The sequence below is a fragment of the Sander lucioperca genome, chromosome 9, assembly GCF_008315115.2.
Source record: "Sander lucioperca isolate FBNREF2018 chromosome 9, SLUC_FBN_1.2, whole genome shotgun sequence".
NCBI classification, from domain to species: Eukaryota; Metazoa; Chordata; class Actinopteri; order Perciformes; family Percidae; genus Sander; species Sander lucioperca.
Window position 1 is genome coordinate 5,075,463 of NC_050181.1, and position 12,635 is coordinate 5,088,097.

Below are 12,635 nucleotides of genomic sequence, written 5' to 3' on the forward strand. Positions count from 1 at the left end.
GCAATAATTGTGGATTGATAGGATTCTAATTATTATTCTGGTTAATTAAAATTATTAATATTAGTTTTAATCATGCACCAAGTGAAAAAAATGCTTTTGACAAATTAATTAGGGAATGCAAATCACTGCAGTTTTGCATACTCTTGCGTTGGCCCAAATTACCTGGAGACATGACAAATTATGCACACACACACACACACACACACACACACACACACCTTCTTTTGAACATTGCACAGATACAAACTATTAGTTTTTCTTCCTCATCATTTATTGGGTAAATAAATTAAATAGCCTTTAGGCCCCTGAAACCTGTTGAAAAACAGCTCATGTACAACAATTTAGTTACCTTTTATTGGTTTTTGGATGACAATGTTTGGTGAGTCTCCACACTTTGATGTGAGATTCAACACTGACATTATGTAAAAGATTTCTCACTGACAAAAGATTTACAGTAATTTTTTTCAAGTATGTTCTGGGCCATTTCTGCATCTATGTGGATGAAATTGCAATCGTTGCAATCAGAGTATTTGGTATACGCATCTTAACCACTCAGCCACGAAGACGCCCCCAGGGTAAAAAATAAAATGTACTGTGGAATATCACTGAATTGCAAATTGGCCGCTCTACTTGAGCAGGACAAAGCATGACAGAATGTCTTCTCCTATTCAAACACTGACTGAACTAGTAGACTACTTGCTTGGTGGAAGAAACACATATGTTACTCTTCTTAAAATTAAGGTTTAAGGGGCCTCTGGTAGCGCAGTGGTTAAGACACATATTACATAACCACAACATCCCGGCTGGGGACATTTCTTGATTGTCATCCCCCCCCCCCCCCCCACACCTTCATTTCCTGTCTGTATCGCTATCAAATTAAACTATCAAATTAAGGCAAACATGCCCCCAAAAATAAATAAAGGTTTTACAGTATGTAATTGATAATTTATAGGACAAGCTATCAGACACCAGGTGGTCCAGCATCTTTTTCTATTATTGTAGTATTTGTGTTGCTTATTTGCTAGGTCTTCTGCTACAACCTCATTTCCCTCAGGGCATCAACAAAGTGCCATCACCATTTTAATGACTTGATTGATCAAGCTGTGTTTGATTTGCTTTCTGTGGTGCCTAAGTGGTTCTTGACTGTCTATCCTCCAACTGCACTGAGGTACAGCCTCATGCGACATAGTTTAAATCACTAAATTCAGGAGACTTTTTTGCTGGAAAAAGACAAATGATTCAAAATAAACCATCTCCACAATCATGTCTGTGCTGCCAGCCTGTTCATGTGTCTCTTTTTTGAAAACAAGAACATTTCGCAGTATAATATATATATATATTTTTTTTTTAAATTGAGAATTGAACTTCTGCTGTCTTATTTCCATCCCAATTGGATATCTTCCATTTGTATTCCCACATTCCCTCTGCTATGCATGAGATGGTTCATCTTGATTGTATCGTAGGACCTCAATCTCCAATTCCAGTCACTTTCAGTCTCTCCAATAACTACCCAATATGATTGAACCACCCACTCTGCTACCTCCTACACTTGTCCAGAGGGAGGATACACACTGCTGAGAAGTTTGGGAGAGCGAGACTACGAAGCAGGACAGCTGGTGTGTAGGACTTCAGTAACACAATACCACTTGGCATTATATGGTAAATCATCCAATGGGAGGCTTCTGCCAAGCCTCAGCCAGCCAATTTGTGTTTCCATATACATAAAGAGATGGAGAATAGGTGAGGAGGAGACGCTGGGCAGCGCTAAACTTGATGCCTGTCATAAGGAAGTAAGTATGGCTCTTGATAAACAGGTGTATAAGAACAAACATCTCAAACAAACAATTTGACAGCTTTCCCATGGAAATGGTGGAGAGACGCAAGAGTATTAATATTTCTAAGGCTCATTTTTTTGTGTTTCTACCAAGCTTCACTAAAAAAAAAAAAAGCTTGATTTTAAATCAGTTTGGAATCCAGACGTTGTTGTGTCTCCTGCTGCAAGCTGACACTGACTGTTGTGTTAACGAGTTGTAAATGAATGAATAAATTAATATTTACATCTTTGAAAATGTTTTAGGAAAAACACTTGTGACCTACGTTTTTCTCACTGACAACCTCTTGTGATTATGTGAATAATGACTGTTGCTTGTCAGGGGCAAAGGCAGAAGTAATATAATGTTGTGGTAGCGCCACAGAACCTCTTCTGGTGGACATAAGGGCGGATGGTTGGCTAAACAAAGTGTGTGACTTTGACATGGGAGACGTGCAGATGTATGGAACTTAAAGAAGCCTCAAACAAACAAAACATCTTGAGAAAGAGCCTCACTGAGGAAATGTTTACAGTCGTAAAGGTTTTAGCAACAGGTTAGGAGGGTAATTGGTTCGAGAGTTCACTTGAGGAACTACAGGGTGAGAGCAGTGTTTCTAGTACGGTGTGCGTGGAGCCTCGTTGGAGAAGTTTGGAGGAGGAACTTCACAGAGGAAGAACACCAGCAGAAGCTTCACTTCCAGCTGTCAGAGAGCTAATGCTGCTGCAGCCGTCGTTGTGTTTTGGGACTAGGCCTGTTCATCCTCAGAAGCGAGGAGTGTGACAGCTGCAGAAATCCCCCAGCCTGCTACGCCGCAAAACTCCCGATCAACATGCGCGCATACACACTCACAGACAAACACGCCGGCGCTATGTTCCCCTCTTGCCCATTAATATTACATGCAGCAGACTTTGGCATAATGTACACTCACTTATCATTGATTTGCTCTCTCTCTCTATTTCTATCTCCCACCCCCGTTGGGCTTTGAGGTTGTTAACCTGTAAATAATAAAACTTTTGCACTGCTGGTGACATTTTTGGTGCTTGTGAAGGAGGGGAGGGAAGAGCAGAGAAGACCAGAGGGGGAAAGCTTGATGAAATTGAACCCTTTCCCACATCATGAATATTTTCCACATCACCAGGAGGATGCAGGAGCTTATCAGAGCTGTTTGCACCCCAGCTTCAGTGTAATTCACAGTCTACACCAGGAGGAAGCTCATGTCTGATCGGTATTTAAGCGATACGCAGGACATAAAAATGGACAGAGGCAAGGTGGCGAACCGGGAGGGCTGAGACTATGGCTGAGCCACATGCACTCTCTCAATCTGCTAAGTAGGTGAGCTGCAGTTGGCGTTACTGAAAGTCAGTTGTTGTACTGTTGTAGAAAAAAAAAAAAAAAAAAAAAACCTGGATGAGAGAATGACCTACATAATGAGGAGCGGAGCTTGGGTGATGAGGCTTTTATGGAGTGACAGCTGTTCTACCTGCCGTTGTCACCTTGACAGAGCAAAGGGACTCATCAATAAACCCCAAACTAATGAGTGTCATTGTAGTTTATAGCATAAGAGAACGGGGACAACGTTATCCCACACGTCTGCCATATTAAGCACATCCTCAACCACCCCCACAACCAATTTATGACAAAGATTTTTTAGCTTATCCAGCACTGTTGCGGGTATCATCATTTTCTGAGCTACCGCTAGTCCCAGTGGACTTGAGTGGAAGTGTCACTCACTGAAAAACTTGGGAAAAACTACTGGGGGAGAAGGGACTACTTCCTGATTTTCAGCAACTATGCCAATGCCCAGGTGCTCTTTTCAGGTGTTATAGTATGCAGTTTGTCTGTCTGAGAGAGACACGTCTTTGTCTAGCTTCCCTATCATCTCGGGCTGCTCTTCGCCTCAGTGTCAGCAGACTGAGCCTTCCTTCCTTCCTGTCAGTCTGCCAGAGCTGATGATGAATTATAAAAGGGCCTGCTCTCCCAGAGAATACAGATGTTCCCCCACACACACACACACACACACACACACACACACACACACACACACACACACACACACCCCCACCCACCCACCCTCTTTGGTACTGGATGGCTATACAGTGTTGGCAAAACTGTTGTTGGAAAATGAGTACTTATTATGCAAGCTCAATGAGAAAACATTTGCTAATTAATTTGAATGGAAACACGTTTGGCTTCTCAAGCTTTTCATCTTAGAGAGGGCTTCTTTGACTGCTGATCTCCATATGCATATTTTTCAATGAAATATGGAATGCTCTTAATGACTATAGGACAATTACAGAAGTCATAATAATCCAGTTGAAATCCTTTCAGGTGACTGCGCCTTATAAAGTGGCTTGTTTTTGTGAACTGAAGTCCTGCGAGAGAGAGTCGGCACTTGGCAGATGGTTAGGTTTGACTCAGTGGTCAGTGTACAACAGGTGCTGTGCATACATGCAGACAGACAAACTGAGCGGCCGCTGCCTGATTGGTATGCCATCTCTTTCTGAAGTAAGAGCAAACATAGGGTTGCTTTAATTGAGACACTGAGGGAGAGAGGCAATGCACTAATAAACAGGTAATTATGCAACTCCCAGCTCCGCCAAAGCAGATTGTGAATCCATTAAGGCGTCTTCGCAAAAACGCCTCTTACTTTTTTTTCCCCCCTCCACTGATTTGTTCTCTCTAAAGTGGTACGCAAAATCCCCATGCACACGTTGTGTGGGAGTGAGGCTCTTGACGCAAAATTCATAACAATTAACCATCAATCAGACTTAACCTCTTGGGTCAGGGTAAGTGCTCCTCGCCCTGCGAATCTGCCGGCCAGATTAACACAGTGACAAAATGTGCCTGTACATGTCAGCTAATCCATTTATTTATTCAGCTTTCTCCCAGACTGCCTGATTAATCGCTCCCACACCACCGATGGAAAGAAAGAGGGAAGAGGCAGGAGAGAGAAAGAGTGCTGTTCTGCTTGCTCAGAGGTCCGTAAGTGTGTGTCAGTGTGTGTGAATGTGAGTGTGTGTGCAATGAGCAGTACCAGATTCCCCAAACACACACTTGACTGAGCATCAAAGAGGAGTTTGCAAGAGCGTATGTAAACAACGATGGGGATGTTCTGAGAGATATTCGCAAACACCTGCACACATCGTTCCACCCAAACAAACAAGACAGCCTTTAATTCTCACCGCCCATTCATTCAAACCCAGAGTGCCTTGCAATTTTAAGTTGTATTCTTACCTTGTGTGGCGATGTAATGATTTGGCCTGTGGTAGCCCTGAAAACAGAAAAAAGGAGGAGAAGTGTCACTTTCTTCCTACTCGTAAAAGACCAGCTGTGGTGAGGCCATCTCTCTCAGAAAACGCACATTCTCTTTGATACTTAGTCTATTTTCTGACAATGCAGGTTGACCTTTAGGTTTACAAAATCACAAACTTACAAACAGTACACTTTACATACATCACTGAACAGAACAGACTTAAACTGTATGAAACTCCAGTTATCAGCTGTTGCTATTCAGATGTCACGTTTCTGCAGCAAAATAATTGCGTCACTGTTGCTCCACCTTAAGAGGAATTGTTTGAAAATTGTGTGTGTCGCTCTTAAGAAGCACTGTGCATAGTCAGGCTGCCAGCTGTTTGCTACTCTACGCCCATTGACTTCTTCGTTTCAACATTTGACTGAGGGAGGAAAATGCATGACTGAAAGCTAGTGGATGCTGATGGATACAAAATGCATAAACACTCTCCATCACAGACTCTATACGCAGCACACCTCTGGAGTAAGCAGCCAAAGTGTTGATAATCCCCAAGATATAACTAACAGCACTGATCTTCACAATAGGCCCCTAGTCTCATGGATTACTCTAATCCCTTCAAGTTGTATTTGTCCAATTCCTTGTCTTCTCTCTGGAGATATGAGGCAGGAAACAAAACATTAGGACTTAAAGGCTCTTCCGCGGCCCTGCCTCCTCTTGATTGTCTTCTCCCCCCACCCCTACCCACCCCTGCTGCTCTGCTTATCTCACTCATATTCAATTTAACTTGGACTGTGATTAACGCGCTTCCAATGAAGGGAGAAAGACACAAAGGATATTTTCCTCACTCTCTCTCTCATCCACAGGGCTCTTTCAGCTCATTCAACTGTCCTCCATTTTTAATGACTTCTTTATCTCTGGACCGAGGAGGAGATTTGTTTGTGCTTTCATGTAAGTTCTGTCAAGTAAAGTGGAGGCCCAGAACGCCGTCGGATTAGAGGGGGAGAGACAGGAAGAAAGGGGGGCCCTGACAGAGACTGTCAGGTGAGTAGAGCTTACTATAAATGGACTTGCGGCTTTTTAGACACGTTACATGAGGCTCATAAGAGTGTTTCTTCATGATCAACACAAAGATAAATGCAGAAATGTCCATATTGAAATTATTAATTGCACAGGCTTTGTTTCCAGGGATATGTAAATTACTAAAGGGAAATTAAATGTGTGTTATGCTCTTTGTGTTTTGCTACATTGATTATTACAATGATCATTTACTTTAATTGTGTTCACTGACAGTGGGATGTAGAATGTCTAAAATATGCAGCATTAAATAATTTTGCCTGTGGGCATGGATTTGTATTTTCAGTCTGAATATGATTAGATAGCCCACTTTACAAATCTGGGGTACCAACCCTATAACCTACACACAAAATACATTGATGTACTACTTATTTGCTTTGCCAAATACAATTTGGAGAAAACAGAGTAAATGCTGCCTCTATTATGTTCACTGGCAAAGTGTAACATCCTTATGCACAGAAGTCATAGGGAAGAGCAAGGCTGGATTACTAAAAGGGCAAAGTGAGAAACTGCCCTCAGGCCGCAGACCCAAAGGAGCCCCAAATTTATTGTGTGTCAGTTATTTTGTGGTAATTTGTTGCAATTCTTTGTGGTTATGCACAACGAATGAACAAATTAAACAATCTGAGTAGAAAAGAAAATGGCTCATGTGAACACTTGACTGTGATCTGTGCCGGGGGTTGCACGTAGAGGTGTGAGGGAGTCACAAACCAAAATAGTTGGGAAGAACTGTTGTAGAAGGCTCTGTGTCAAAATTTACACCTTGAAAATTTCTCAATAAAATTGGGTTTGGGTTGGGTAAATTATCACAAACAGCAGGTCAGTCAGGGTGCTAGTTGTCAGGAGTAGCTACAGCAGTGACAAATGAATAAAATGTGTTGACATTTTGCAGATACATTCAGTATGATGTGTTGATTTAAAAAATAGAGTTTTGGGAATACAAATTAGTTGTACTGTATATGAAAGAAATCTTTAGGAGATGGGGTTAGGGGTACCTGAGTGACTTCATTTCTGGTCACTGCATTGCATATCACTCCGTTATTTTAGTATACAGTGCACAACCCCAGCAAATCTCTTTGTGTTGTGCATGCAAACACAACTCTGCAGACAACAGGCTATTACACTACGTTTCCTTGCCTCCTAAATGCTTATGAAAATACTCAATCAGCTGCAGAGAAAAGAAACCTACCCCATTGGCTCGGCTTACTCGTACATGACTCGAAATAATCGGTGGTATAATAGAGTACAATAACAAACACTGTGGGAAATGTTCTACACATAAGAGTTTATTGGGCAGGACAGGCTTCTAGATGGGTTAAAAAGCTTTCTGAAGAGCAAAAACATCATTACCCATCTGCCTGCATTTCTACTAAGTACTTTTTCAATGAAGCTGGCAGAGCAGTGGAAATCCTTTTCAATCAGAGCCCTCTTTAATATGCGTGTATTCTTATCTTATAATGGGGCCCTCTCTATTGTGAGAGTCTTCTCTGCAGCGTCCCTTTCTGCAACATAATGGGCCATAAACTGAATAGTGGGAAAGGTAAATAATTTAAGCCTCCTGCATTTGCCGTGGCACACCTTGCATTATGAATTTATGTTTCAAGGCGTAACAAGAGATTACAAATTACCACATTAGAGAGGCGGGGGAAGAGAAGATGGGAGACAGACAGAGTTCTCTCCTGAGCAGTAAAGCACTTAGAGAGTCAGGTACATCACCAGGCCATTACACATGGAGCAGAAGCATCTGCTCAAAGAGGCCAATGAGCTGCTGTGGTTGGTCACATCCTGCTACTAACACTGCTATCAACAGCATAGCAGGTCAGATCAGGAGGTTCTATATTGTGTGAGCTAAGTGGGTTAGATCTGTTTTCAACAGTAGGCATGTCTCATGCCACTTTTTAATGACTTTTACTTACTGTAAAGGTATGCTAAGTCACTTGAGTGCATGTAAGTGCTGTGCTGCAAGTACTCTCTGGTGGTTAGACGTATAACAAAACCTCTGTAGATAACTGCTGTGTCTACCTTGATTCACTAGTCTGTGCGCGAGATTTAACAGTCGAGGAGAAGGCAGCCTCCTTATGTGATGTGAAGCAGCAGAGTGAGGCCGAAAAAACAGCTCCGCAATTTCTCAAGACCAACCTCAGCAGAAAATGACATCGGTTGCTTGTTCAACTGCCTAAAATGAACAGACGTGACAATGACAAGATTGTGCAAATAATGACATGGCAGCAGGTGTGTGACTTTATTATGATACAAAACATCTTAGGGAGGAGATTGATGTGGATGGTTAGAGTACAAAGACTTTGACACTGGAGCCCAACTAGTCAACGGTGATTTCTTTTAACCATGATCACTATTCACTAAACCAAACCTTGACTGTAGAGCAACTCAGAAAATGTTCAAATGAATCACTTTTGTGACAGCAATATTGTCTGTTATGAAAAGCAAAGAGAAATTTAGTTACCAGGAATTGTTGAATCTTTGACCAGATGGATATGTCAACAAAATTATTTTATGCTCATTTCTGTATATCTGCTTCTATTTGTGATGTTCAAGGCACCGCATTGTGCTTTCTGTGTACCTTGTTTTCTTTTTTCAGTTTTATCAATCGTTTTCTGCTCATTAATCATCCATGGAATTTCTCCCATTTTTCTTCTCATTTTTGGTTTTCACAACGTGTTCATGCTGTTGTTCAAAGCAAAATCCAAAACTATAACCTCAGTATCCCCTGTGTGCTGGTTTTCTCTTTTCTCTCCCAGCGCTGTCAGCCTCTGATCTTCAGTGCTCTTAATTTATCCAATGAAAAGAGTAGCAGCCCTCTAAAGTTGAATATAAAGGCACTGTGTGTGTGTGTGTGTGTGTGTGTGTCTGGTTCTGTCTTTGTGTGTGCATGTGATGGGCAGGCATTAGGGGCTGCTCTGTCCCTCAGGCCCCCTGGGACGGCGGCACCAGCGCCCTCTCTCTACCCGAGTGAGAGCGCAGTGACCTTTGCGTTGGTGGCACTGGCTGGTGTGTGTACTTACATCAACGTAATTTGCATTAATGTAATCGGAGCTCTGTTCCCCCTCCAGGGCCTGCAGCCTGACACGGGAGTGATCATCTGGAAGAGAGGCAGAGAGGAAGAAACCAACGTTGAATTAATCATATTAACGAGGGCATCATGAGAAGGAAAGCGGGAGAGGGACGGAGAGTAAAACAGAGGAACAGTGATGATGGAGTAGTGACCTGACTGGCATCATGCCGGGGCACGAGTGAAAACAGAGTTGTAGAAATGCAACATGGCTGATAAATGGCTGCTGTCATGTGACTGAGCCTGTATGACAAACACAATGGTGCTGCTGTCAGTTTAATACCTTGATTATATGAAATTAGGATTAAGAAGTTAAAACTAAAATCATATTTTTGGAACTCATTGACCTTAGGTGTATGAAAGTTGCTCGATGAAAGACTTTATAAACCTTTAAATAACGGTTAATAAGGTCAGTGGGGAGAATGGTGTGAGAACAGCATGTGGAAACTGTAAAATAGGCTAGTCCACAGTACGATTATTTTGAATAAGGACATGCATTTATGTTAAGATACATTTGTGAAATGAAAACCATGCAACATTGATTCTAGATTATGTTCATATTCAAAGAAATTGAATATGTTGTAGTTTTTGGTATTTAAGATCATTTGCATTGTTATGTTAAGCAATATAACGTTAAAGTAACTTTCTCAAAGGTTCTCCTGTGTCAGCAGTGATTAAAGAGGCTTAAAATGAACTGTCCAATCAGCATTAATCGACAAATTTGCATCGCAGCTCAGCTCAAGTTTAGATGGGCGACATTAATTAATTGTGAAATCAAATTCTAAATTTTTATAAACATTGCAGAGTCTACATGTTATGTTCCATATGCCGCATGGCTTATTTCTCATAACTGAAAAGACACTGTGAAAGGATGAATATAAAAGTAGATTGGAAAGGTCAAAGCCGCTCTCGTTGGCTGATAATAAAACTCTGTTTGAGCAGCTTATAGTTATCCAGAGTCACAAGCCTGGCCAATAAATCAGCCACAAGAATGGGAACGGCACACAAAAATTCATGAGTGCTCAGGAGGTGCTTTGTACACACATGCAATAATATTCCCATATCGGTTCTTCATGCGGTTCTCATCCTTCTTGGCAGAGTCCCATGGCGCAGACTGTCCTTCAAAAAAGCTCTGAAAAGACAGAAAACAGAGAGGGGGGAGATGAAATATGGTGTCATGTGCGAGCACTCTAAATGATAACCAGGCTAAAGAACACAGTCTTCCTCTTTCAGCGCTACAAAAAAAGAAAGGGAACATTGGCAATAGAAAGGAAGACACGGGGAGAGATATATTCACATCATTATTAGATATGAAACACAGAGAGGGTGGTGGATCCTGGGGAGCTGTGTCAAACAGCGAGTGCCATTAGGGCAGAAGCAGCGGGTGTCATGCTCAAACCTCTCCCCCTACGCCGCTCTGCCGGGCGGGGCCACCACAGCGGCTGTCTGTCTGCCTCATCTGAAGGACTCAATCAGCACGTCGCGGGGAAAAATAAAGCCAGCTCATCGTCTGCAGATCAAAACTGCTCCGCTCAGATTACCCTCATGAAATATTTATCATCTCTCGCTGGGGAGATTTCCATTCTGATGGCACACCAGGCACAATTAAGCCAAATTATGAAAATACATCTCCACTGCCAGCCCACCGCTGTTCAGCAGGGGAGGGCGGGGTTGGCTCCAAGCAGACTAGCCAGGACAAAAACATTTTATTGTTCTGACTTTTTGATAGTCAGTGAATGCACATTTACAATGTCAGCTATTACATTAAAATGCAGACCATCTGCAAGTAAAGATTCTGAGGTTGAACAGATTTTCTAGAGAGCTCCTTTTAGTCTGAGAGAGCAGGAGGCATTGTCTTCAATCATCACTGCTCTAGGACTTGATGGTTTTATTCATCTCAGTGCTACAGGCAGGCAGCAGGCCGTTTGTCTGGCAAATAAAGGCCTTTCGACACCAAACAAGGACGTATTAAGTCCTAAGGATTAGTGATTTCACTGAGAAACAGCTTTAATATGCTAAAATGATGTCACATACTTCCAGTGAAGATGGAAGCATGTCTCAGAGATGGATTATATCGGTCTCTTCTCCGGTGGCAGTATGTCTTGAGTAAGTGCACGGGCCAATGTCATTCTGTCTGTCACTCTGAAGGATACAGGTCTAATATCAAGCATCTGAAGACAAATCATCTTCAAGCCAAAAGGCAATACATGGCAACTTTATAATAGTTCTCTCTTAAACTGAGTGACCCTGCCTGTCTCAGATGCTGTGGTCTCATTCCTCAGGCTGTTTAGAGCCTGAAAATAGAAAAATAAATTATGGTGATAAAGTAGCTAGTGTCCCAAGAGGTAGAGAATATATGAAGGCTTTCAATTTAAATGCTATATACCCACACTGGGAATAATTGGCTGCCAAAAATTCATCAGACAGTGGTTGAAAAACAGCAGCTGGCTCCACCTGTAAAAAATATTTTGTAGTAAAGGTCAGTGTTGTCCTTTACTATAATTCCTCTGCATGTAGTTATTCACCATCCTCAAATTATTCCCATTGGCCCAGATCCAACATGGTGTGTTTTTAATTACAGGCTACCTGCTGTACTCCAGTCCCAGCACGGTATGTCTGCTATGGTGTTTTTTTGTCTGTAAACAAGTAAGTGAAAAGCACAGTACTTTCTCTGCTTATAATCACTATGAAAACCTACGTATAGTAAAGTGACAACAGAGAACTTGGCATAAAATACACACCATGGCAAAAGAAAAAAGAAAAAAGGACGGTAACACAATGAAGCAGAATTCTTTAGTGATTTGATTCTGAATTAATCATTTACTGAAAAAAGAGACTCATTCATCGGCTAGTGTTCATTTGTGGTTGGAGCCTATAGAATTTCAGGATTCTCACAGTAAGCTAGATGCAACACATCCCCCTTCACATTTAAAAAGCTGAAAACAAGTGAAATACAATGACAGCATAACATTCTGTTTACAGTTCACTAACAAAATCTGCGCCAACGTGCAGAAGAATTTGGACAAGCAAATAAGCTGTTATAGTTTCTATCAAACATGGAATTATAAAGCTTTTACGAAGTATACAACGTGAGAGTGCAAAGTGTTGTGTCCCTTTTTCATGGTGTTTTCCAATTACAAAGGATCGGTTTGGTCCAAATTGTAAATTCACTTTGGGATTTGGTGGGTTTGGCTATGTAATAATGAAATGCAATAATGAATTTGTAGACCCCCACCTTAATTTGTAATTAACTAGTACAGTGTCAGAAATTGCTGGTGTGAGTCATTGATATCCAAATTATTTTTTTGGAGTTGTTCTGACTCTTTCTTTTCATTATACTGGTGTGGTAATAAGTATGATTTCGAAAGGCTTTATAAAGAAACATTAGTTGTGGAGCATTTATGGATCTCACAGTTTCTGATTATGG

The 12,635-nt window shown here is 41.6% G+C and overlaps 1 protein-coding gene across 15 annotated transcripts in view; it reads right to left on the bottom strand.

Annotated features, from left to right (window-relative positions):
- The window catches only part of LOC116045857 (receptor-type tyrosine-protein phosphatase mu), a 157,913-nt gene that overhangs the window by 21,947 nt on the left and 123,331 nt on the right, over positions 1–12,635 (bottom strand). For all 15 annotated transcript variants that reach the window (XM_031293787.2, XM_031293799.2, XM_031293798.2 and 12 more), the window contains 3 exons: positions 10,253–10,340; positions 9,162–9,238; positions 5,046–5,082 (listed from right to left, as the gene is read on the bottom strand). In XM_031293787.2, coding sequence (XP_031149647.1) covers positions 5,046–5,082; positions 9,162–9,238; positions 10,253–10,340 — 202 coding nt within the window. The remainder of the gene's footprint in view (positions 1–5,045; positions 5,083–9,161; positions 9,239–10,252; positions 10,341–12,635) is intronic.